Source organism: Molothrus ater, chromosome 3 (assembly GCF_012460135.2).
Source record: "Molothrus ater isolate BHLD 08-10-18 breed brown headed cowbird chromosome 3, BPBGC_Mater_1.1, whole genome shotgun sequence".
NCBI classification, from domain to species: Eukaryota; Metazoa; Chordata; class Aves; order Passeriformes; family Icteridae; genus Molothrus; species Molothrus ater.
The window spans coordinates 57,902,150-57,929,636 of NC_050480.2; the positions used below are offsets into that span (position 1 = coordinate 57,902,150).

Sequence of the window (27,487 nt, forward strand, 5' to 3'; positions counted from 1 at the left end):
CTGAACGCAAGCTCGGAAGATAAGTCCCTGGTTTAAGGAGCTGAGCATTACACAAATGTGGAATGGATGAATTTCTGAGCCCCCTTCATACTTTCCTTATGGATTGACTTTTGTTACATACCTTTACCAGACAGAGCAGCCAGAAGACAGCTCCAATATTAGAGGCCTGCTTTTTTTTTGCTGACTTGTAGCGTGTTATTGCTTGTCATGAATAGCAGAAAGAGTAAAGTCTATTTCAATTTTCATCTCATTTTCTTTACACAGTCAATAAATAAAATTGTAGCTGTAGCTGTAGTATTAACTTTTGATCTGATGGGGGTTTATTATGCAAATGAGAAATCCCGCACATGCAAATAGTACTAGAGCCTTGATTGGATATTTGCATTAAAAGCTAGTAGAGATGCCAGAAGAATTAAGTGCCTTGCTGTGTTTAGTCTCAGGTTTTTGTTGGAGTAAGTCTTAAGGACTTGTTTGACAGCAAGTGGACACAGGAGTGCTAAAGAACTGCAGTATGATCTATGATATCTGAAATTATCTCCCAGACACTGCCCCTCACCAATGGAAATTTATTTTTACTGTGACACAGAAGGGCACAGGCATGTCATGCATTCACAAAGTGGGTGTTTCACTCTCAGCAGAGGGCCACATGATCACTGCAACCCTTCACAGAAGTAAGGAACAGATGGGGGTGGATTTGTTAAACTCAGATGCACAACCTACTTTACAAGAGAACAACTTCATATGCTTAAACAATCACAACTAAGAAAAACCTTTACTGTTTCACAGATGTGAAGCCTTCAATACTTTTTCAACATGTTCAAACCACTTAAGATTCCTTTTTTTTTGCCAATTCTATTTAATACTAATGGTACTTGTAAAAATACACGATACATTTACACAGCGTTTCTAGGAAACAGACACCTAGGGGAGAAACAACATGGGAAACTGTCTGATTTTCTCAAATAAGGATATGAAGGACTAACAAAGCAGCAAGTGAAAGTACACAGGACATACACAGTTATCAAAACATGTAACTTGTGAGTACACTCCATACTCTTTTAAAAATTCTTTACCTATGATTTGTGTCTGTTATAGATATCCTACACCTGTTGAAATTTCACTTGATTTCACATTACCTTTGGCTTCTTCCTAGATTTGCATTCTGAGACTACTGAATAACATTGCACTTTTCATCAAAAATCAAGGGAATATGTATCTCCCTATCACTCTTCCATACCATATCCATATCCATATCCATATCCATATCCATATCCATATCCATATCCATATCCATATCCATATCCATACCCCACCCCAAACGTACACCCACAAACACATGCACTGTTACATCTTAAAAATCAGCCTGAGGAAAATACCTGGGTAGGAAAAATTTCAACCAATTTAGTTAAAATTACAGTGTTTTTAGCAAATTCAAGCAGTTTATATTATGTGTGAGTCCTTGCTTATACTTTTCTAAACAGTGTTACCTTTCCTTTGTACAAATTCATTACAATAATACATTAGTCTTTCTACTGTATTTTTCAATAAGTTGCTGCAGTTGTTAGGAAGATCTATGTAATAAGGTGATTTTGTGATTAAGCAAAAATTTCTCCCCTATTCAGAGCCTAATCAAAAGCCAGTTTGTTAGACTTTTTAGAAATGGCAGACACTGCCCACACTGGTGGGCAGTGAAACTGGTGCCCTTGAAAGAGACTGCTCTAAGAGCGCTGAAGAAAAATTAAAAACTGCCACTACCCTCCAGGGATGTCCTAGGAATGCAAGTAGCAGCCTACTGTGCTGTGGTGGCTGTGCACAAGAGGGCAGGGCTGGGCAGGCAAAGGGAGCCTCTTCATGTCTCCTGATAATGCTCTTCTTGCAAATTCAGCTATTCCAAGACAATTTTTCTTTGTGGTGCTAATAACTAATTTCTCTGTTCTTGGTTACTTAAATTAGTGAATTAGCAAGCATGGCTTGTACACATTTGAATAAAGCCCATGTGCTCTTGAATGAAAAATGGTATCTTGCTTTAAATTCTTCCCAGCAATAATTCAGAATGTATAGGTGGAAACAGCATTGTTCCACTGCCAGTGATACAGACAACCATCTCAGTCTGCAAAAAGCTTTCTTTAATTAGCAAACAAACTGGACAGGTTTCCTAACTAAACAGTAAAAAAGCTTACTTTGGGTGGTTTACATGACAAAGTTTTCTGAAAGGCACAAACATAAAATATCAATACCCATGCCAGCTGAGTATGGAAATCTTTCCTTTATACAAACAGTGAATAAAATACAAAAATTGTTTTCACCTGAATGTAGATCTGTACCTGGTTGACTAGTCAAGCCAGGGAGAGAGTCCTGTAATTGGTAGGTTGATGATGATGAAGTGCCATCAGCCGTGTTGTTTGAGGTCATATATGCACCATATGTTGATGCTGAATAATACTGTGCATACTGATTTTGGCCAAAAGCTGTGTATGAAGAATAATCCTGAAACAGCAGATGCAGCAGAGCACTCAGTTAAGGACAGTATTGAGTGAATTTTTTCCCATCAATATTTCTAACTGCACTTTCATATGACTTTTGCTAGTACTTTGAAGACTTCATTTAGTTTTGGTTTGTTTTTTTTTTTTTAATTTAAGAATATTTCGTATCTTTAAATTTAAAGATATTTACTAAAAGACTACAGGGAAGCTGCTGAAATATTTAAATGCTAAAATATGTAACTAGGCTTCCAGTAAGATTTTGATAATTTTCCACAGAAAATAGCATTAAACCACAGTGAGTCTCATTCAACATAACAGATCTAAATTAAAATAACATGCTATCCCTTGAGTTATATAAATGTTTTTGTAACTGGCAAATAAAAACGGTAATATTCATACCTGTTGTGAACTACTGAAGTTTGTAGAATTTGAAACAGAATTGTTTGAATAAATAGTGGATGATGGTGTGAAACTAGAACCTAAAATTAAGAAATACAATTATCTGTGAGAACTTGTTAGTGAATCAAAATAAAATTCTAATTAGAATATTCCATGCTAAGATGTAGAGGAATCAGAACAAAAAAAACCCACTTTTATTTTCCACTAGAAGTATAAAGCACTGTAATAAAACTTTAAAAGAAATTAAATACTTCCACATATACAGGCATACATTCCTCTCCACACTATGCAAGGAAGGTATCAGCAGTAAGTCATCTCACCAATTTAGCAACATTTTTCAGTTTATTGCATTCTCACCTCTTCTCAAACACTGTTTTTCTCTTTTGCCTTCATTTCTAATACTTTAGTGTTATGTTTGCGAAACAAAAACCTTTTCAAAAGACTATATCCTGGTGTTTTTAATCAATCTGTAATGAGGCATGTCCTTGTTTTCAACATAAATCAGATGATTCATATTGCAGTTTGTAATATGCAGAAGATTACCCACTGCATAAGAAGCTTAAAAATTATTCAAATAAAACAGGTTATCAATGACCAGAGGGTAATCAATGAATTATTAACTGAATAGTAAATGAAAGAGTAAATATCAATTAAGAAGAAATTCTAAAAAATTATGTTAATCCAAGGAGAAACAAGTATCAAATTATGTCAGGAACAATATGTATCAAATTATACTTGGGAACATAAAAACAAGGAAAAGAGGCTTTTATATATTAGTAAATATAACAAGGGTTCCAGTCCTGCCACTAAAAAAATTAGTGCATTTCACTCCACTAAAAAATCCAAAAGAAGGCTCAAGCAGGGACTGCATTCCATGCCCAGATCTTGAAGTGACAGATGATCAAAATGACTACACATATGCCTATTAGCTCTGGGAAGGACTATGTAGCTTTAAATTTTAGAGGTGGCTACTCACCTGGCATCTGGTAGGAGTAGGGTGTTTGGCCTGGCTGTGGGGTGGAAAACCCTGGGCTGTAACTGAGGCACCCGCTCTGCAGAGGAGATTGGGCCTGCGAGAGCCCACTTTCCGTCTTGATGCCTGGCAACATTACACCCAAATCTGTATAAGAAATTAATTTTCAACTGATTCTTTAAAATATTTTGTTACGGTTGGGAAAACAAAAAAGAGAAAGCAAAAATGGCATTGCAGTCGGCATTGCTTTTATTTGTAGGCAAGGTGAAGTAAGAAGTGGTCCAATACCGTAGGTGGGTAAGCTGTAGGGCTGTCCTGTCTGTGAGTAGGCTGTGTAGACCGCGGGCTGCTGCATTCCCGAATACTGCGCTTGTCCGGCATAGGCAGACATTGTTTGAGCTGCTGGTGTAGAAAGAATGTGCGGATAGGGCCTAAATATCAGGAAAAATAGCATTACTGTGGCAACAAATACTTTGTATGTTGATTCAAGCAATAAAGTAAAGAGAAAGGTTTAAAGATGTCCAAAGGCAGTTCATTATTCTGCCAACTGCTCCTCTTCTGGGATTTATTCCATCCCCCACTGGAATAAGCTGAAAGACACTCCGTCCCACATTCCCCAAGGCACAGTGAATATTTTATGCTGTCCCGTCATTACAATTTAATTCTTAAGCTACCGTGTCCACTTTTAGGTGGGCTGTGTCACTGCTGCATGTCTTTATGTGGATTTAACATCTTTCAGCTGAGATCAGAATGCTTCAATTAGAAAAGCCTCCCCAGGTTTTTAATCCAGTGGAGGGAAACTTGGACTGGAAGAATAGAGGAAACAAAGAGGTGAATGTTGAAGCTAGTACATTATGTCATCTGTGTAGGTTCTGCTTCAAGAGACATGTAGCCTCTAGCTTCAATGGGAGATGGATTCTACCCATGGAGAGCAGCATAAAAAATACTGACACCAGTACTTTGGTAACCAGATGGGCTTTAAATGTTCGGAAAATATGGGCTAGGAAAATAGAATGGAAATAAAAATGGTCTTTTATTTGTGAACACTGAGGTTTTATAGAGAGATTGAATAAAATCAAGTTTAAATTTTTTGCCCTCCAGAGTTGCAAAAATATACAGAGAAACATTTTTCTTGGATTGTTTTGTAAGTCAAGTAAGACTTTATGGACCAAGAGTTGAATAAACACACTCTGCAGAATTACGCTAACTGAAACCTGGCCATTAAAAGCCATGACTAAATTTCAGATTCCAATTTTTAAATTTTTTTTTCTTTCTAATTAATTCAGTACAGTTGGCAGCATTTAACTATCAGAAAAGGATTACTCATTAATTTAGATGCCAAAAAATTGTAACAGTAGATTGAAAATTCTATTAAACCTTGTAATGTATTTGGCCAAAAGTTCCTAATATAGTTTGCCAAAACCTGTTCAAATTGGATGATGGCTCTTACTTCAGGCACCTAGTTTCTGTATTAATAAATCTGGGCTACCATCATAAGATTGCAAATTTATTAAAAAAAAAAACAAACTTGAAAGAGCTTAATTGGCTATTGAATCTTTAGATTCAATGTTTTCTCTGTACCAAAGTCACACTGATAGCTGTATCAAATAAATGGAAACAAACAGGTGGCATACTGGAATCAAGAACCCTTGTGCACAGGACAAGCAAACTAATATACTGCCAACTGCAGCAGTTTCATACATCTTTGGTGTTTCTTCCTAAAGTTCCCACCCCTGGATTTGTGTGATTGCCCAAGAGTCAGTTGCCCCCACCAAAAAAAAAAAAAAAGCACGAAGAAATTTTTTATTTCTAACAACATACGTTGGCTTAAAAATAATAAGATTAAAATCTAATCCAATTTATTTGATTTTTAAATCTTATGATATCGGAGAGGGACAAGGAAAGGGTGGTTCATGATTGTGGAATGTTTGGAAGCGTTTGGCAATGCTGGCCTTGGAAGGGTCAGGGACAGGGTTACCCCCCAGTATGCAACTTGTGCATGCAATTGTGATTTCTATATATAAACTGACTTCTCCAAAATATATCTGAATATATTCCCTGCACATGCTGTTAAAATGCTGATGTCTGAGAATTCAGCAGTCTGATTATTTTACTTCTGTTTGTGTGCTGATATTCAAGGGTGTTTCTTGTGCAGCAATACTGCACAAAGCAGGATCTTACTCTGTAGGCACACGAGGAAAAAAAAGTTGGAGAGGGAGCCAGTACCGGAGCCAGTACCATGGCTTAAGAATTTTCCTTTTCTCTGTTTCTCCTGCTGAACACTTGTTTGCAACAAACCACAAAACTGCCCACAGCCAAGGTCTATGAAAGACTAGAAGAGGTGCAGACACTAACTTGGAGGGATATATCTGTGGAGAGTACTGGTGCGCTGATCTGGGACTGTAGCCACTACTTGTTATTACTGCAAAACAGAAAACAAGAGTACAGCAGTTAGAAACACCATGAGACCCACACAGCCACACAGTGTGAACTAAAGCAGAAACATTAACAGAGAAGCCTATTGAAATGGACAGATTTTCAAGGAAGCAGATGTCACCAGAACCACAATATCTTAAAAAAAAATTAAAAACTTCCAAATCTTTTGCTGTTGTGCAGAACTCTTTAGTTAGCATGGGTGTGTCACGCTTTCTCAACTTGACTAACACATTTCTGAGTATATTGCAGAGGCATGTATTTCATACATCACCACACACTGTAGATCTTTCAAATTTGCAAGTTGTATTAAAAGGGGTAGTTAAAATTAATCTTGAGATCTAACATATTTCATGGGATTGAAGTAACATACACATACCTTTATAGTCTCACATTAACAAGAAGTTCAATTTAGGAAAACCATGTTTTATATGGTTGTGACTAATTTTAGTTAGCTTAGGTGATGGAAGATATTGGATTGAGCACTAGAAAGCAATTACCATTCTTTAAAAAGAGGACAACTAGAATATAACCCCTAACAACAGCATTTTTATTCTAAAGTATGCATAAACAGTCCTGTTCAGTAGCCATCCAAATGGTGTGTATCTATACTATTCACAGCTGCATTCTCCAAGAAAGCTAACAGAACAATAGTCATAACCCATTAAAATTTCATCCAGAAGCAGCGCTCACACTGGATTAATTCCAAGTGTTTGGAAGTTTCCCTTTCCTTTAGCCATCTGTCTTGACTAAGACAAATGTATTCCAAATATATGTACTCTAAAGTGTTGAACCAATCCCTTCAGAGCAAATCCATACTGGGCAAACATACAGAGTGTCTTTATTAGGCCATCTGCTGTTCATTCACTTTTCAAAAGATTAAAGTAGTACACAATGAAGCACTGGAATTTCTTTAGTCTAATCAATCATAGTTGTACTTCAAAGTGTACCTTCTTCCTGAGTTATTCATAATGGTAGTAGAAATGAACATTCTGAATTTTATAAGTGACAAATAGGTTTAGGTTCCTAACTATTTTATGAAACATGATACATTTCTACATCCAGCCCTAATTAATGTCTCTCAGATCTACTGCTTTGAACACACAGAGAACTTCATATTTTTAAAGATAGTTCAAATGCATTTAGAAAGTGTAGAACTTAAAAGGAAAATACAGTAGAAGAAAAACAATTAACTTATTTTTAAAATGTGCAGTTAAGTATGGCTTGAAAGTAAAGAATTGGATAATGACTTTTAAAACATGTGCCATTAGATTTCATAAAAGAGTTGCTGTTTGAAAAGATATTGAGGGTTTGCCTGTAATGGAAATCTGATAAATTTCGTTTTGTGTGGATATTGTTTTTGAGGGTTTTTTTGAGAATGCCTTTCTGTGGTTTAGAGCAATCTGCTACATGTGCAGGCAGCTATTCCCAGAGTCAGACAAACCTATAGCTGTTTCTATCAATGTAACTGGTTCATAGAACTCCAAAGAATGCTCTTGGTTATTTCAGGGTTGATGAGTAATTAATCTTCCCTGTTGTAGCTCTGTGACCTTTCTAAAGACAAGCAATAGCAGCAGAGTGACCTTGGTGATTCTCAGGGCAAGGAACTTTTGTGATCCATTATCGGCTTATTGGATCATTTTAGCCATATTGCTTCACTTTTTGTCCCATCATTTGCTGGATGAGAGCTCAATCAATTAATCACTTTGCTTAAAGCACATTTACCATGCCACTCCACCTTATGTAAACTGCAAAAAAAATTAATTACTATTAATTTAAATCACTTGAGCTATCAAAACCTAATGATTTTCAGCAAAAACTGTCCTGCCTGCCTTTTCATTCTTTCTGCATATATCTTATTTTTAAAATTCAGACAAGAAAATAAAATACTTTTGGAATGTGTCTGGTTTTAAATTTCCTTGTTTGTATCCCCAGTTTTCCCTGATGATCCAGTTGTAAGGAAGAGAAAGAGGCAAGACTAAAAAATCCATTCTTTTCACTGTTTATCTGTAGCTTGTCCCTGCAATTTGTCCACTACAAACTGAGATGTTTGAGAAACATTTCAGGGTGTAAGGCCTATCAGAAGAGAACACTGTGACCGAGTGGAGCCTGCAGACCACACCTGTATTCTCACAGATGAAACTGCTAATTCAAAGGGTTATCAAACTTTAACAACTTTGGCTGCTGGATACCCTCCTGACATCCCTTCTCTGAGGACTGCTGGCAGTGGAGGAGCTGGTGGAGGCAGGGTCTTACGGGTTTTGTGGTCCTTTATATAGGCATTATATGAACGGGGCTAAATGCTCTTTTGTGGTGCTTATGTTAAAAAACAAAACAAAACAAAATTGTTTCTTCTCTGAAAAACTCAAATATTCTTAGGACCTCAGTACTTGAAATTACCAGAGGAATGCCCTTCAGGGCAGGTATAAGACCCTTGATCTCTCCAGTTCCCATTAATGTTGTTTCACAGAGGGGGCAAGCTGACAGCCAGCTCTTACCAGTTACTCTCTTAGTTCAAATGGCCAAGGTGGTTGTGGAGGATTTAAGTGATCATTAGCTGTTTTAATAGCATGTGTTGCGTTCAGTATATTAATATGGGCTGGAGTTTTGTATATTTTCATTACGTATCTGGAAAATTCTGTGCAAAAAGGTTAGGTTAAAAGGACCTCATTTAAGTAACATCACTATTTCTATGCACAAAGGAACCAAATGTAGGTCAAACAGCAGTGACATTCCCTAAGTTCACCTTCATAGCCTTCAGAAATTGTTTTCTATACCTATACACTGTATTCTATACCCTGTGTGTAATAAATACTAAGTAAAAACAATGAGACCATCAAATACCTCTCTCTCCACTCCACTAAAATGATAAAACAGTTCTCAATCAATCCACAGTTGTAAGCAATATATACACAGTATTACAGTACAGCAGCTGCAACAAATTCTCAGTGCATGGAACTCTCAGTTAAGGGCTGTGCACCCCTCCCAGTCCTGTGAATACCCACCACAGTGGGAGTGTGCTGCAGAATCACAGAGCTGCAAACTGAGGACACTAATTACCAACTGCTGCTCTTTGAAGAAGGAGGAGGAGGAAGGGGGGTGCACAATGGGACTGCTCACCTGGCTAACCCATGCCCAGAGGCACAGGATCTCCCAGGGGCAGCTCTCCAGCACAGCGGAACAGGGCCCTGAGCACGAGCTGCAACACATGGGCTGCACCTCTGAACAGGGCCTTGCCAATCCCAGGAGAGCTGCCACTCCAAATTCAAGAGATCTATGTGCTTTATCTTTTCAATCAACAGTTCACAGAAGCAGTTTTCTGTGGAGTCTAATCTGTCTCTCCTGTCCTGTACCTGACACAATCTGTTTGACCATCACTTACAGTGGTCATTAGGGACAAAGATGACTGCTTTACACCCCACATGGCTTGTTAAGCCTTCTGCTCAGTTCCAGGACAGGATTTTGGAGTACAAGTAAAAGGCAAGCACAGAAGTAACACATTCAATCTTTATGAAAGGCCGAGTGCATTATCAGGGCAGCTCTGCGTCTCGCTCTGGTGATGAAGACTGCACATCACCCAGACAGGCAGACTATTGATTTCCCACTGAGAATGACTGTACTCATTTACTGCTTGAGTTTGTGCACTAAACTGAGAATCAGGTTCGTATTTCTTTTGAGTATGCAGGTGCCTTAACAGGCAAAAAAGGATTATGCAAAGATCAAATTCCTGCCTTTTTTTAAATCTTTTTTTTTGAGGCACCAACTTTCCAAACATCCAAAGTGTAGAGATCTCAAGACTTCTTTTGAAGTCAGTGGAAGCTGATGGCTGAGTGGCACCTGGGGAAATCAAGCTGTTACTTAGTTATCTAAACCTGAGCTGAAGGCTGCAATTCTTGGCACTCCAATATTGCCTTAGCCATAGAATAAAACTCAGCTGCCTTTAATACATGGCAGAAGCCGATAAAACATCACCAACAATGAAAAAATCCTATACGGAATTGGATATTTTATGATCTGTAATAATTACTAATAAATTTTTAGCATTGAGTGAAAACGGAGCAAAAAAGAAAAGCTAAATATTTGCCCAGACTGTTTAATTTTTATGGAACTTTTTAGCCTTTAGGCTGAGGTTCCTCTCAGTATAATTATAATGAGGACAATGAAAATCAAAATGAGTACATTTTTCTAATCAGAAATCGTAAATACTTTAAAAGTCACAAAATACCTTTTCTTCAGACATTAGATTAGTTATAAATACTTTTCTGAATAATTAACTTTTGGGTTTAACTGATGGCTAAAAGACAATTCCAAAACCTGATTAAAAATATTAATTACACAGAAACATTGTGATCTCCAAAATATTTTAAATAAGGCTTGACTACCTAAGTCTACCAAAGTAACCGTAGCATCAGTGTGGAGTGGTGATTCGTGGCTTTGGTGTTTTGTTTCAGTCAGGCCATTACTGAACTCTTATTTCTAGATGCAAAACTTTTTCTTCCTCCTCTCCTTTTTAGTATTATTATTAGCAGGATGCAACTTAATGATTAGAAGGCTGATTATCTGTACTTTTCCACAGTTCATCACATTTTAATAATTTCTACTTAAATCATTGTTTGAATTTTTTGAGAAGTAATTGAATCCTATTATTATTTAAAGTAAAACCGATTTTCTTGGAAAGAAAGTAGCTCATCTTAGTGGAAAGAGACTAACATGGCAATCTGGTCAGTGTTTAAAGTAATACACTGCTAATAGGAGTAAAAGGATTAACACTGAGGTATAAACCTTAAGATTTGAAACTGCTCAAATTAGCATGGCTGTTACAAATACAATCCCATTTTTTTCCCCTAATATCATACAAGACTAACGCTGAGAAAAAAGATCTACAGTACCATAATAACAGTATTATTTTGAGGCTTTTGCAAATAGCAGTGGTCTAAGGCATCATTACTAGGCATTCTTTAAGATCACACCTCACATAAATTGCTGAGTTGCATTCACAAAAATGAAAAATCTATTATTATTTGTACTATTATTATTATTAGGTATAAAATACTATAATATTTTATAGTAGCTTTGTAAAGATTGCTTCCATGCAAATGTTCATTAGTGATGGTTATTAAATGCTGCATTAATATGCATCTAACAAAACATCATTTTATTATGGCTTTACCTGACCCAGTAAAAGTGTCAAGCGATGCATCTCCAGTTGTTGTTGCTGTTTCACTGTTGTTCATGGGTTCTGTTTTGACTGCAAGAAGAGACACTACATAGAAGAATAAGTAGACATGAGATTTTACTTCTAGATTTGTACTGGAGTCCTCATGCCAGTCTCACTAGTGGTAGTCCACCTCAAACAAGCCCACGTGCAACCAAAGCTTCAACCTTTGCTCTAGCACCACACTGAGACAATTGACAGGAATCTGACAGGAATGCCCATTTATCTACACAGCTCTGTACCTGTGCATTCATCCAGCTGTTGGTTTTATCAACTGGAATATCTTTGGGGGAGATTTCACCATAAATTTGATTGATTCTAACAATATCTAAGAGTAGCATAGAGGAAGGAAACATTAGCTGTCAAGGGATGTAGCACATAACAAAAATAGTTTTGCCTGACAAGTAAAACAATTATAATATGGTTTCATGATAATACAAAAGGAAATTACTTTCACAGTGCCAGCATGTTACCTTTCCCCTTCCCCTTTTGCAGTCTGTGGGGGTCTTTTTGAGTTAGGCCACCAACAAGCAATTTTTCATAACTGAAGAGAAAAGTTTGAAAGAAAAAAAAGCCAAAGAACTAGAGTAGGACACAAATGACAGCCATGACAAGTCAGCTTCTTAATCAGAGGTTACCAAACAGTTTAGTCTACTCTGAACTCAATTTTATTTCTTAGGGATCATCATGCAGTCTTACCATCCAAGCTGTAACCGAAAGCACAAAAAGCACCACAGAAGCAATACAGATTTCTGTAATTAAGTATGTTACCTGGACAGAACATTTGGCATGGATTTTTGTAATGGAATTTGGGAACCATCTATCCAGTTGATGTGGTAAGAAACAGCAGTAAAGAATGTGCTGCAGCTCCTATTAGCCTGTCTGACTGGCAAATGTGGAAGCCTCAACATATTAACACAATTTCTTCATGAAGGGCTGGGCATGGACACTCATCACATGCTTCTAGATATCACAGGCTGGTGCCCAGGGCCACAGAGTGAAGAGGCAATGAAGACCTGCACAAGTAACCACCACAGTGGCCTGCCAGGTATCCAAATTCCAAGGGCACAGCCTGGGATTTGTGAAGAAGCCTTTGCTGTGACAGCCAGCCTGGCAGAGCCCCCCAGCAGGTCTAATACAGGCCAAGGAGAGGCGTTCTCTGCCAGCTCGTTACCTGATGCCTCTGAGAGGTCTCAGCTAAGCTGACCAAAGCTCTCATCTGTCAACATCACTGCAGCCACGTTTGACTGCACTGGCAACAGCAAGGGAAAGGGGGGAATTTCATGTCCTGAGCTGGCAATGTATTTAAAAACTGTGGCACAGACTCAAGTCACCTAAATCAAGCGTATAAAAAGTGCCCACTGATCTCCCTTTATGTTTAGCTGAGACAGAGAGGTGCTTCCAGAGGTTGATTCCAAGTATGACCTGAGCTGCCCTCAAGCCCACCATCCCTCATACAGTCTGCAGAGGAAAAGGCAGTGCATGAGACAAATAAAGGATTTAGTTTCCTCATGGGAAAAATGTTCAGGACAACACCTACAGACCCATTTTATTCTGCCCTGTGTCTGTGAGCACCATGAGCTGTTCTTTAGAAATTGCACAGCTACCAGTAAAGCTGCCTGTGACAAGCCCTGTGTGAGCTACCTCTCCAACAAAATCACACCTCATTTGCACTCACACTGCCCAGTGGATCTTACTTCAGGAAGTCACATGGGATGCTGTTGATGCCTACAACTGTACAAGTGACCTGGGCTGAAGTCAGAGGGACACCTGTTTGGATCAAGCAGGAGAAATTGGGATGCATTTGTCTCTGTGACTGCTAGAGTGCCCTGCAGCATTACCGGTGCCAAACAAACCAAGAAGCACCTTCTGGTTTCAGTCATACAGTTGTATCTTTCCATCTGCTGTCTCAAATTAAAAGCTTTTTGAATGTGTGTCTTTTGAATGTAAACGTATTTTCATTATTGTTTCTCTTTCATAAAACTACCATAAAAAGTAGTTAAAACTACTAAATAGTCTCCCTGCAAGCAGTGGGATATTAATTCAATATGGAATCATTAGGGAAGAATTTTAGCCACATTTTTGCAAGCTGTTATGCACTCCTCATTTTGCTAGCTATTATCTTTTCAATTAAAAAAAAAATAAGCTGTGACAAAAACAACCCAAAATGAAAAAAAGTAATTCTTAAGAGCAATAGAGTAATGAGTCATTCCCATTTCTATAATTATTTGAGAAGGATGTGATTTTATTTTCATCATATCAATAAAACACATATCAAGAAAAAGTTCAAGGGCCATTTGTCACAAAATGATGGTTTCCATTAAACCTCTCAGTCACGTGGAACGTGTATGGTTGCCTGAAGTATCAAAAGTATGTAAATTAATTTATTTGCTGATTACTACATACGGATGCCTCTATGCACTTCTGCAAAGTCTGGACATCTAACTACAAGAAAAAAAAGTACTTTTTAGTACCTTTATCTCTTTCTGCCTAAGAAGGTATTTCACTATTATACATAGTCAGCCACAAATGTTCAGTACTGCATCCAAGAAGACAGTATGTGTTTAACTGTTATATTTAACAAAAACGTCAGTCATTAATTGAAATGTTTACTTTAGAATTGTGTCTCTAGTTCTGGTTATACCAGCTGCACTGCACTGCCATCAGCATGAATAGACACAATCTTTTTTCTTTCCCTGTCAAGAAAATAATCTAAAATAAAAGAAACTCTCTCCTGTACTTAACTTGAGGAAAAACATTATATTGGCACTGAGTTTTGTTGGAAAATACCTATAGAAATTGTTTTTATATGTGCTTGACTTTAAACAGTTCTACTTTTTTGCATTCAGATTTCATGACAGTAAGGAATTCATCAAGGTCCTTCTCAGTGTAGCTGGAAATTTTTACTACTACCTATTTTTCTTTATGCTGTATGTCATTAAATATAGAAGAGAAAAAGCATAAAGCTAACAAAGGAAAAAGAAAATATTCTAACATCAGTTTAAGAGAACTAATTTTTTTTTTTGTTTAATGTATTAAAAGAGTGAAAATAAAATAAAAAGCAACCTCTAACTGGAAATACATTTGAGTGCTGCTAGCAGTGAAGACTGCCCATGTTCTGCTTTCAGATGGGATAGAGCAAGCAGCTCCGTGCTGCTTAGTTGCCAACTGGGCTTAGACCATGACAACACAGTGACAGAGCAGAGCTACAAACATCATCAGGTGCTGGGGCACGTGGTGTACAAGGAGACCCAAGAAGCTGGGCTTGTTCTGTCCTAGGAAGAGGAGGCTGAGGGGAGAGCTAATTGCTGCCTGCAGCTATCTAATGGGAAGGTGCAAAGATGATAAAGAACAAAGGCACACTCACCTCAAAAGGTGCCCTGGGAAACAACAGGTGGGAACACACACAAGCTGCACTAAGGGAAAAATCCAATTAGATGTAGGAGGAAAATTCAATGCTGCCTTGAGCGACATGATCTAACAGTGATGCTGGCTCTGCTCTGAGCAGTTCTTGGCCCAAATGGCCCCCAGGGATCTCATCCAAACTTCATTATTTTAAGGCTAACTCAGAATACAGCTCCCAACAAGCAACAGCTTCTACAATAGACCTTGATGAAAGGACTTAGCAGATCAAAATGACTGCTATTCTGCGACCACTTTTTTATTTTCTCTAAAGCATTCCTCTATGTTAAGGACTGAAAACTAATGCAGAGTTTTAGGGGCAAGCAGGTGCTAATACTATGCATGAAGGAGGACAAGCAAGTGCAACAGAAGTTACAGCAAACAAATCTGATTTTAAAAGCTCGTGTAGAACAATAAACCACACAGCTTGTCATAGGAATGACTTTCCTCTTTCTTTTAGCAGGCCTTAAGAGTTTTCCTGGGAATATACTCAACCAGAAGCACAATTCTAAATAGTCTACTGCCTATGGAAAATCTAACACATTGTATTTCCTCGCTACTAATAATTAGTACTTTGTTACCTTCCACATTTACCTGAACGTGCTGAACAGTTAAAAGAGGTGACAGTTTAAGCTATCTCAGTCTTCCTTAAACTTAAAATCTTGTAATTCAGCAGCAGCAGTCGCATGGAAAAACTTATTCTAGTGCAAATGATCTTTTGTGCTCAAGTCAACTTTTTTTTTTTTGGTAAATTTTCTTTGCATATATGTTTTACGATTGCAAGCTGATTCTGAGGGATTTTTTAAAAGGACGAGTTTTTGAAGTCTTCCTAACTTTAGTACAAACTTGCACAACTTAAGCACCTTTGTAATGACTTGTAGAGAAACCTAGTGAGGCATGTTTACATCTATGATTAATCCCATATGTAATGTAACGATGTCACATACAGAGTTATTATTAATCCTTACAACTTCTGACAATTAATAATACATGTCAGGAAACTCATAAGTGAAAACAGCTTGGAAAATTTGGCCAAAATTTTGTAAAGTGGCAAGTTACATGTGGCAGCACATTAGACATAAGCTTTGATTAATAATGAAAGCCTTAGTAGGAGTAAGAACAATACTGTCAACCTTGACTTGAGCTCAGGTAATCATGCAATGTTTTACTTAAAAACAAAAGAAAAGTAAATGGGCATTCTGTGAAAATTCCATCGGTCTGATTTCCACCAATGCTGACTACTGGCACTTCCCAGCAATGCTGAACACCACGAGACAATCCCAGTCACTCAGAGCATGTAGACAGCTAAGCTAATTATAAGCGGGTTAAATTCTCCTTGCTCATCAAATTACTTTCAGAGCATTGTAAGATAACTGCTTGTAGCAACTTCCTAACAGTTTTCTGGCTGTGGGAAAAGCCTTTGAGAAAGGGTAGGGAAAAAATGCTCGGGGTGAGGGGGAACCCCATGAGAAGTGAGTTCAAACTGCATAAGAGAAGACCAGAGCAAATGGAGAGAGATGTCACACAGCAGTCATGGGGACACACCACACACGCATGCACTGTACCAGGCTCTCTCATACTTGTTGCAGAGGAGGGAGTACTGCAACTCAGCAACCAGTCTGCAGTATTTAACACAGTCATGTTGTCTCCTGAGAACAACAATGGTACAACAGTTCATTCTTCCAATGTCTGTTCAGTGTAAATGAATAGTCTTCAAGGCAAAGCAGTGTTTTGGCACTTTAAGTCAAGCCTTTTAACAGAACTGTATTGGTTTTATCGGTATTATTTTAACTGGTTTATTTATGCACATTGTATAATATAGAGGCATCCAGTTACTAGTGTTCTTTAATAGCATGCTTGACGTTTTCTCTTCTTTTTATGCTGGAATAAGGATTCTGTTTAAAAATATGGTTCAGCCCTTCTTTGCAGAGCTCAGTTACCCTCCCAGGCACATCCACTTGTTATTAACATTGACAGACTTTTATTTAAATAGAGTAAGTGAATAAAATGCTGTACCTTGTGGCCAGAAAGAACAAACCAAAAAAAATTTTCTTAGTACCAACTGTTAAAATAGACAGTAATGTATAAATTGTAAAGAAGGAACTCTAGCTTGACTCATTTCCATGGTGTCACATTCATGGACTGCACCTCAGAATGTGGCACCCTGCCCCCCACCGCTATGGTAGGATTGGTTATCTGAAAGCATAGGAATATCTGTATTGTAGTTGCATGGCACTACTACAGTATCACCTACAGCAGTAGGTGATACTGTAGTGACCAGTTACTGCTGAGGAAAACAAACAATCCCTTTATTACAAACTTTCATTACCTCCCAAGAAATGAAATTCATCAGCAAAAAAACCTTCCATATTTCCGAAGTCTAATTATGATGCACTTCTCTTGATAGTGATTTTAATTTAACATAAATGCAAGTAACTCAGAGTATAAGAGTAAATTATTACTCATCAAGGAAGTATGACACTGAAAATACAATTCATTTTGTAAGTTACCAACAGGTATAAGCAAATGTAATGCTGTGTTCAAATCAACCATTCAAAAATTTTCCTTATTTCATCTTTGCACCTTGTTTCAGTTCTGCCTCTTACTTTAGTTGGTGCAAATCAAAGAAGTGATGTTGGAATTAGAACTTTACACTTGTATGACTGTCAATTTTTCATCATTCTTGCTGGATTTATAAACAGGTATACGGTTATTCTTGAAATTATGGTAAAAATGCCTACGACTAAAAACTAGCCAAAACTTTCTCTGTGCCAGCTGTGTCTTATACTTACCTCCTGTTCCATTTGTTGTGACTGAAGTGCTACTGAGATTAGATTTATCCAATTTGGAACTACCTGGTGCATCACTACTTCCAACAAGGTTATGAGGACTGGCTAGATCCTGCATTTCCATAGACCTGTTAAAAAACAAGGTGGCAGTATTAATGCATTGTGATAGTGTCTAAAATAATCTGCTTTTTCTATAATAACTTTTTTTTTTTAATATGGAGGGTTTGCAATGCATCCAGATTAACAAATCAGTGCAGGTCCCTTTGACATCTTTGCTTTTTACCAAACCTAGGAAAGTAGTTAACAGCAACAGGGCCATTATCTTTTTTAGATATTTCTTTTAGATATTATGAAGTGACATGGGCTTATGAAACTTCCCCTGAAACACAGCACAGAGTTTGTGCATAAGAAAGCTGAAACAGAACTTCTAACTCTCATTGTCTGTATTCCAACCACCAGCAGTTACTGCATCCACACTGAATTACAGGAACAGCCCATACAAGGGAATGAACAGAACTTTCGTGTACATCTGGAAAATTCTTCACTCCTACAAATGTGTCTATTCTTCTTGGATCTCTTGATACTTGTTTTCTTCTGCATAATTTCTGGGAAGCTTGCAAAATTTCAGGTGGATTTAGGCTGCCATGAATTCCAGCCTCACAGATACACTGGGGGCCTGTAGATGTCTTTCATGCAGTGACAACAGATCTGCCTTTCTCAGACAAAGACAGAGCAGACAAGGAACATTTCTTGTTAGACTGGTAATTGCAATCCAATTTGCAGTCTGTGCTCGCCCACTCCTTCTTCATTTATATATTAATTACACAGATTTTTTTCCCCCGCAGGAACAATTTTCCTATATATGTGCAAAGTTGCGAGCCCATGTGTAACAAGAGAATGATCTACCATATGTGTACTCCAAAAGCCAACAGAAAGATTGACTTACAGAGGATGTGAAAGGCCTATTCCATGGTAGAAGGCTGAGATGGAGAGGAAAGAGATGAACAGTTGGAATGGTTCAGTAACAACAATAGCTCCCAGGTATTCATATTCTGACCAGGACAATCAATGGCAAATCATTAAGGGCAATACCCAACATCATAAGAATTTATTTCAAGTTTCACTTTGAAACTGCCTATCTTCTGTGCTCCACAGATCCTGCTCTATGGAAAAACAAACAAAACCCCAGTACCTTTCCATCAAATATGGGTCTGCTGGCTGAAACTGGATTTTTTCCCCTCCAGAAAATGAAATTATCTGGCTTTTATACTCCTAATTCTGCTGATCTCCTGGATGATTTAATCCCTCACATTACATTAATTTAACCCAAGACAGAGATTCGGAGCTTTCGTGTCATGAATATATTTGAGAAAATGTAGGAAATACTGTATCTCAACTGGGAAAATAAATGGAAGCTTTACCCAAAGCCACATGAAGCAAAGAATCCCATTTGCTCAAGTAAATGCCTCAGTCAACAATAAGATGCTCTGGCTAAGCCATTGGTAGGATAGCCTGCCCAGAAGCACTCTGAATGAGCAGGAAAAAACTGATATTGCTGCTGGCCATGCATCAGCAGGTAGGGATTTTACAGCCATATTCAAGAAAATGAAAAGGCATAAGATGAGATTTGAACTGCATTGAACACAATTTCTTCATCTAATTGTATATACATTTCTACGCATCTGTCAGCAGTGCATTTTATTTGTTGTCTACTGGAAATGTGATCAGTGTTAGATGAAATAAAATGAACTCAGGTTGCTTACAAGTCTGCCAGGTTTTGTTTAGCAGTTTCTGTACAAGTAAAACAGCTAAAGGTTAAAAAAAGCCTATAGGTTTCCATCTTGTATGTATTTAAGGGAGCAGAAGAATGCTACACAAAATAAACAATGCGTGTTTCATCGCATACACAGCGTAATGTTCCCCACGTGTTCACTTGGCAGTTTTAAATATCATGATTTCCTCTTGAAGTATGATCAGCACACAGATACCTAATGGGCAGTTCCAGCTTGGAAAGTTCACACATGTGTTTTTCCCCTTATTTGCAAGAAAGTTACAACAATTTCTTTTCAGACAGGCATACATCATTGCCACAGATGCAAACACTTCAGCAGCATTTTAGAAGCAAAATCACTGGTTCACCTACCTAGTCTTTTTAAGAAGTATCTATTTTAAGGACTTTTCACAGTCAAATGAATCAGGTTTTCTTAATCAAATCTGATCTTTTTTTCATCAGAAAACTAAGTCCACTAACTCTCATTTTCTTGGCAAAGAATATAACCAATCAAATTTTGTAAAATGAGTACAGTTTTGTTCCAAACAAGCATGAAAGCTTCTGTGCAGAGAAGTATTTTTATCGTCCTAATTTATTTTCTGTAACAAAAAAGACATCCCATCCACAGACATGGCGAGTTAATTAACTAAAAGTATTTTTAAATAGTGCCTTCACAAATAGACATTTTTTCTGCGGGAGTAAAAGACATCTTGTACTTATTGGTAGTCTATTCAGAATAAAAAGGATATCCAAACCAATAAAATTTTCACAAAACCATGTGTATACATTGTACTATCCTGGGTGCTCCATCCTGTGTGAACAAGTACAGGGATTACTTTAATATATCCCTATGTGATTTATTTACAGAAGTGCACATGTTGCCTTCTGTGTAACACATATAATTCAATTCACTTTTCTGGATATATTTAGTTTACCTTTAGCCTAAAGACTTCTCAGGAAGATGTAACAGACTTAGTAAAATCTTATCTTCCAGTGAATGCAGGATTCAGGAAAAATGTTTAGTAAAATGGACAAAATAATTCCAACATCTTGAATTCATTTTGTCAAACTAAATGTTTATCAGAGTCCTGCTTTCACTGACTTAATCAGAAGCAGGTTCAGGTTCAGTATGTGCTTTCCTGCACTAAAAAAAAGTTTAAAAGGAATCTCTGAAGGAGTAATTAATACTTCTGAGTTTCTGCAGCTATTTATTAAAGACCACTTTCTAGTAAATGCAGTGTGTTCCAGTTTAGGTGGAATAAAGTTTATTGTTAAAGGTCCTTAAAAAACTACACTGTACAATTTTATTTTACGTCTTTTGTTTCTCTGCCACGCACATAATTGAGCTTTAGTTTTATCCCTCCTGCAATATCTCAAACTGCTATTTTTAGAATAATTAAGTAAAATTCTACTTTTTATAAAAAGATGCATTTTGTCAGGAAATGGATTGGATAAGAATAAGTTTTAATTATCTCTTGACTGTTTGAAGAAGATTTGCATTATTCCCAGCTTCTGAGCCAAAACCTGAAACCTGGCAAGACACATTCATCTTTTATTCTGCTTTGGCTGTGCTTAAAGCCTTTGAAAGTTGGTATTTGCACATGCTTAGTGGATCATTTCAGAGGCTTACTGGAAAAGTCTCTAAAACATCCCATTTCACAGATCAGTCTCCCAGATCTCAGTGGGCTTTAACTCCAATCTGTGGACAACCCTACCCAACTGAGAAGGTTTGAGAATCCGTGTGGGGATTCTGAGCCTTCCCCATTAGAGCATATTCTGTTCCCCAGCTTGAGGTTACATCTTTTCAAGGGTTTCAAGCCTATGCTCAGAAGTAGATTAAGGAACAGCATCCAAAGAGAGAAACTCCACCCTCTTCTGTCCCATCTTTACAAGTGTGGACAAAGAGAACTTGTGCCCCACCCCAGACCACCCAACCTTGCCCAGAAGGTGTAAGTAGGACTAATTATGATTGGGCCATGTGACAACTGCATCTCTCCATTTCTGTGCAGCTTTCACTTGTGTTGTTTTAAAGGCAAAAAGTCCAAGCCTTGCTTCTACAGCTGTTTTTAAAATTCTTTTTTTTTCCCTCCCTTCATTACAATTACATATTCATTTGTGCACTGCAGACATAAAATCTATTTTCAGAAAATCGGGGTTGCTATTACTGTGTTATCCATCTGCATTTCCAGTTTAACTATTATTAAGGTGGACTTAGAGCTGGGTCCCTCCCCAGCTTGTAACTCCATTGACTATTTATTAATTCTACAAGTAGAACATATTTATATAATTTTCTTGAAAGAGGTGATGTTTTAAAATGTGAATTTTTTGCTTCATAATTGAGTTCAAACTTTTTTTACCAACAAGATCAAAAGTATGAAATAATTTATCTCTCCTCTCCTCTCCTCTCCTCTCCTCTCCTTATTTATAAAAGAATAAATATTCTACCATGAAAACAAAGTACTTCAAATCTCAGCCTAACCAGAACATTTTACAAATACCATTTCCTTTGTGCAGAATTTGAAGCAAATCCAAATTAGAGGAGAACTGAAAGAAGGACTAGATGGAGGCTATTTAAAATTGAATAATTTAATTTAGTTTATAAATAATCATAGCAAAAATTTTTAAAATATTGAAAATTCTTTGCTAGGAAATTCACCACATACATCTCTTTAGTAGAATCTCATGAAACCTCACAGAGGCAAAAATGGATATTATTGTTTTTATTACTACTACTACTACTACTATTATTATTACTATTATTTTTAGATTAGCTTCACCCCTGTTTTTCTAGTATCCCTCCTGTTGTAACACAAATTCTTAAATACTCCATACTTTCTCACAGAAACGTGGAGTCTTGTCCATTTAAGTTATCAGCTACCCTGGAGGTTCTGAGATTAAGCAAACTTTCTCTTTATTTCAAATTAAATTTTAGTGCAATACGAAAGTTAGATAACAGAACTGTTCAAACTTGGCTAAATCTGTTTCCTACCAGTATCAGCTCAGCTCTCAGACCAACTACACTGTTTTGAAGACAAGTAGATTATTTTTTTTTCCATTTCCTGCATAGTTTTTTTTAGGCAGAGCTTTCAGCCATGTTCTGAACAGGACAAGTGAACTCATCTCTCCTTAATATGCAATCTGAACTAGATCATACAAGCCTTTATTCTGACAAAAACAATGAAAATGGATGCACATACACAAATGCCATTTGTCCAATCTCATAAAATCCTCAAAAAAGTTTAAAACAATCAATAATTTAGATAACACCACAATTATAAAGGCTTTTTTTCCCCACTGTTTTGGGGTTTTTGTTTTGTTTTTCTTTTAAATTACATTCATAGTTAGACCAGATATTTTTCATGTTTACTTGCACCTACAAGAACTGTAAATAATGCAATTAAAAAGAAGTTACATCAACCCTTCAAAGGCTATAGAGGGCATTAAGAAAGAAGGTGAAGAGAGAGAGATTCTGGATGATGGACAGGTTGCCAGAGAATATACAATTGTATACAAATTCATGTACACTGACACACAGACATATCCAACCTTATAATAATTCTTTGGTGCTCAATATACACAAAAACACGCATTTAAGTGTATACACAACAAAAAACTTCCCAACAACTTTCCACAGAAGACCTCCACCAATAATGCAACAAAACACACAGCCAAAAATCCTCTTTAAATGAGTAATATTTCCAATCGTTTCATCAACCCCAAAATAAAAGTCAATATTTTCTTTTCCAGATGCTTTTGCACTGTTTGTGGCAGTATTTTTCAATTTTTTTGTCAGTGTAAAAGGTAAGGAAGGAAGAGCACAACCAATGAAATAAATCTATTCCATTGAGACAACTACCCCTCTTGTTTACCCTGGCTCATCAAACCCACCTATAGATCTTAAGCTTAGTAGATGGCCAAAATAGCAGAACTTTTGCTATTCTAGGCACAATATCCCAAAAGCTGCTCTCCAACACACAAGTTCTGAAAACCTGCCAGATTTAAAAACAAATAATAGTACTGGACACTAGCAAGACCTCCTTCTTGCTCTCCTTGAGGCCTCCTTTCTTAACTTGTAAAACAACACAATGCTAAGAAGCAGTAAAATAATGTAATGTTACATTGATAAAGCCAGCAAATGCTCCTCAGAGTTTTATTTTATTACTTTTTTTTTTAGCAATACAGAAAACAAGTGCTTACCTTTTTGCAATCATTTGGGGATAGGAGGTGATTATAGCTGTATAATTTCTGTTTCTTATGTGTTTGTAAGTAGAGTGTCAACATTCATATTAAAAAAGTAATGGAAAGAGGCAAAAGTAAAGTCACATTCATATTCCAAGAATAAAAATACTCCCATCAATCTACAACCAATGTCAGACAGAGGGTACCAAAGAGAGGGAACCTTAGTGAAACAAAGAATTAAAACATCCAAGTCTTTCTACCATGTTAAGGAATTCCACATAGGTAATAAAAAAATAAAAATATCACAAGGTTGAGCTTTGCAAAACTGTAAGTATGAAGTAAGAGCTGTACTAGACTCTCTATGGACTACTCATTACAAGTTTGAATATCACCGTGCAGCTTCCCAGCACATGAGTTCAAGCTCACAGGAAAAGAACCCATATCCAGATATTGCAATAACTGCACTGTGGAGAGGAACAATAATTTGAGGAAAATCCAAAAGTGCCTGATTTTGTTTAAGAGCTTTTTCGATCTCGAATAAACTGCTTGTCTTACAGAGGACGGGACTCCTTAGGTAATTCTTTGGGGTATAAAAGGGCACAAGTTGTGATTGTATCTCAGTTTTGCTTTCCTGCCTATTGTTCTTCACCTGGCTATTCAAACCTAATACCAGGAGAAAAAACCCTCCTGCAGACAGTATTACTTTACAGGAGCTGTCTGACCGGCAGACAGTGTCAGTGCCTGGGATGCACTTGATGCAGAGGGCTCGGCTGAGAAAGTGGGTGAGCAGGTTTGGTGACAAAGGCCGGCATTGTCGCTTGCCCCCTTACGCCATTCACAGCTAAAGAAAAAGACATTTCTTTGAACAGCACTGCAGCATCTTCCCCAGCCCCCTTTCCCATTTCCCCAGTTAAGATTTTGCTATCACCCTCCCTTTTTGTGACCCTGTGCCACCTTGAGCTTCTCCGTGCTTCCTAACAATTAGGTGTCAGATATTTTTTGTCTTTATTGAAGCTATGCTTCCCTCTTTTCTCACCGCAGGAACAATTGTCAAAGGTTGAAGATTTTGTTAATCTAGTATGGCTACTGCTTTAGTAATAAGCTGACAAAAATTTTTTTACTGAAAAGGATATATGTATTTGTTCTTTCTGACTCTAGTGAGAAGATATGACTAAATACTGTGAAAGATAATTGCTTAAAAATTCAAGCTTATTTTAGTCGGAAAAGAAAAACTAGTATTTTCTTCTTGTGCCTGAAAGTGAGAAGTTTAGCTTTGCTCTTATGATGATTAAACACACCAATTAATTTAGACAACTTGGATTGTTGTGCTACATAATTGCTGAAACTATTATTTGCTTAAAAGCCAGTAACTGCATGGCTCCCATTGTTTCTGATTGACTGAGACATTTTATTTCAGTTTAATGTCATTTAATGTGGTTTCCAGAAAACCACAGAAAACTGTCTATTCTAGTGCAGTTCAGTCAGCCACAAATCCACATTACAATAATTTTTCACTGCTTTCTGACTTTTATTGGGAATGAATGTCATTTCCCTGTCACAATTAGAAGACAATGCAAAATTAATTCAGATTTCCACAATTTTGGATAAAACAAAGAATACCTAGGAGCCATTTCTGCACTCTCCTGTTGGACATGTAGCTGACTTCTCCAAAGCCAACAATAATTAAAATAAATAAATAAATAAAAATCAAGACAAATCAGGGGGAGTGGAACTTACTAAGTTATTTACCACAGCATAAACTTCCAGCTCACATGCTCTATGCTCAAGAGATTGTTCAATTACAAAACACAGATTCAGAGTAGGGAAATAGGCTGACACTGAAAAAGTAAGTAACAGGAGATGCTTTTTTCCATATGCTCCTATTCCACATCATGTCTCCACTCTCAAGTTTAAAATAGGTTTGAGTTGATGAAAGCAAATAATAGTTTTATATGGGAAACTGTTCCATTCTGATATAATAGACTAATGTACACACAAAAGGCAAAGCTATGCTGAACAATACCTTCTGGCCAGCTGGGTCCCAGCCTTTCTGAAATCTTTTCTGGGCTATCCTAATGTGACAGCCACAGTTTTGATGGGATACAATTTTAGCTCAGGGTTTACACTCCAATTACTGGAGGAAGTATCTGGAAAAAGGCAATGTGGTGTCTGAATAGATAATTCCCATCTTCTCAAGGAAAAAGGCAGCTGGTTGGAGAAAACCACTCCAGGAGCCAGAGAGAGAACATCTAAACCAGTGAGTGTCAAGGGCCTGAAGGAATAGCAGAATGAGGGGCTGGGTGGTCAATTCTTTGAGTCCACGTAGAGACCATCCCAAGCCTGGGCATGTGAATGAAAACACATAAAGATACACAGGCACGTGCCACTTAACAAAAACAAACAAACAAAAAACCCAAAACATTAAAGTAGGTTTTGAAGTCCTTATGTGAGTATTTAAGCAAATCAAAAGTGATAATGACAACACAGTTCCATGGGGAGCTGTCAAGTATCCAACTTACATGAAATATAAACTACCAGTTTACAGATACATAAGATCTAAATGAAAGTCTTTGGATCACAGGGCGACATTTTCAAAGATTAGTTCACCCAACAGCTTCTGATCACTTCCAGATGTGACAGGCACTTGCAAATGCTGTGGTTCTGACAACATGATGTGCTGTGTCATAAACAAGCAACAAACACTTCTGTGGAGATGGCTGGAATGCAAACAGCAAGCCTGTGGCCTTCCCCCCTGTGCCACTACTTCTGTACAACGACTGCTCAGAGTCACATCTGAAAAATCTGCTGGAAATTTCAGACTCCCTTCCACATCTCTGGCAGGTGGACATAAGGAACAGGTAACAAACCCAATGACTGAAGATCTCACAAAGTCCTTCTTTGGTGGTTTTGAGTCTGATTTGAGCAACAGACTGTTTCTCATATATACAGAGGAATGTGGAGATGATCTGCTCTGCCAATTACTAGTCTGTTGCTAATCTGTCTTCTGTAAAACACAGCCTTCAAAATGACACTGCTTATTGCAGTCATAATATTATGAATTTAAATATAATAATGTCAACTGTATTCATGTCAGACAATATTTAAGCAAATATAAAATTGGGAAATCAGAGATGAAGGGCTGGGAATTTTGCTGTTGGCTTCAGTGGAGCCTGGACAGCATGATGTAAGTGCGAACTCATATTTTCATTTAAAAAAAGAGCAACGGGTGGGTTGTGACTCACCCTAAATTGAGATGTCTGTTATATTTCAAACTAGTTATTGTAACATGGTTCTTCTTCACCAGGGAATGTCCAAAGCAAAAAAACCTCTTTCAGTTGTGCTGTATGAAGAGTGACCATACCTCACTTCAATGTAATTTCTTTAGCCACCAGTACAGGGGCCTGGCAAGAACTTCATCAGCTTCCAGAAAGGATGAGTTATGATGACAGACTAGGTAGAATACAGGAGTTGCCAAAAACTTGTAGTTTTCATGCTCTATTCATATTTTAATGCAAACATTCTGAAACTTCTCTTGGTAAATACAATATACAGAGAATTACTGGCAAGCAGTCTTAACGTGGGAAACATTAACACATCTCACTTTTAACAGTGAAGTTCCCCTTATAAGTTAAACCTGATCTGAATCTTGGCTCCCAAGACAAATATTCTGTAGTTTACCTCATGTGGAGCACATTATGTTTGGCTCCAAAACAGTTTGTGTCAAAAGCAATTATTTCTGTTCTCTAATCGCAGTCCCAACAATAAGTTTGGTTTAGAATATAAAACAAATATATGCAACTTGCTGACAGCCTGATGCCTTAACTGCTTCAGCATCTGACCACT

The 27,487-nt window shown here is 37.3% G+C and overlaps 1 protein-coding gene across 7 annotated transcripts in view; it reads right to left on the reverse strand.

Moving 5' to 3' along the window:
• Positions 1 to 27,487, reverse strand: part of EYA4 (EYA transcriptional coactivator and phosphatase 4) — a 140,238-nt gene that overhangs the window by 27,167 nt on the left and 85,584 nt on the right. For 4 of the 7 annotated variants that reach the window (XM_036381009.1, XM_036381012.1, XM_036381011.1 and 1 more), the window contains exons 4-11: positions 17,698 to 17,822; positions 16,486 to 16,554; positions 11,459 to 11,551; positions 6,211 to 6,277; positions 4,144 to 4,286; positions 3,859 to 4,002; positions 2,883 to 2,962; positions 2,307 to 2,487 (exon numbers count right to left, since the gene is read on the reverse strand). In XM_036381009.1, the coding sequence (XP_036236902.1) occupies positions 2,307 to 2,487; positions 2,883 to 2,962; positions 3,859 to 4,002; positions 4,144 to 4,286; positions 6,211 to 6,277; positions 11,459 to 11,551; positions 16,486 to 16,554; positions 17,698 to 17,822 (902 nt within the window). The remainder of the gene's footprint in view (positions 1 to 2,306; positions 2,488 to 2,882; positions 2,963 to 3,858; positions 4,003 to 4,143; positions 4,287 to 6,210; positions 6,278 to 11,458; positions 11,552 to 16,485; positions 16,555 to 17,697; positions 17,823 to 27,487) is intronic. The other 3 variants (XM_036381013.1, XM_036381014.1, XM_036381015.1) reach the window with 2 other exon arrangements.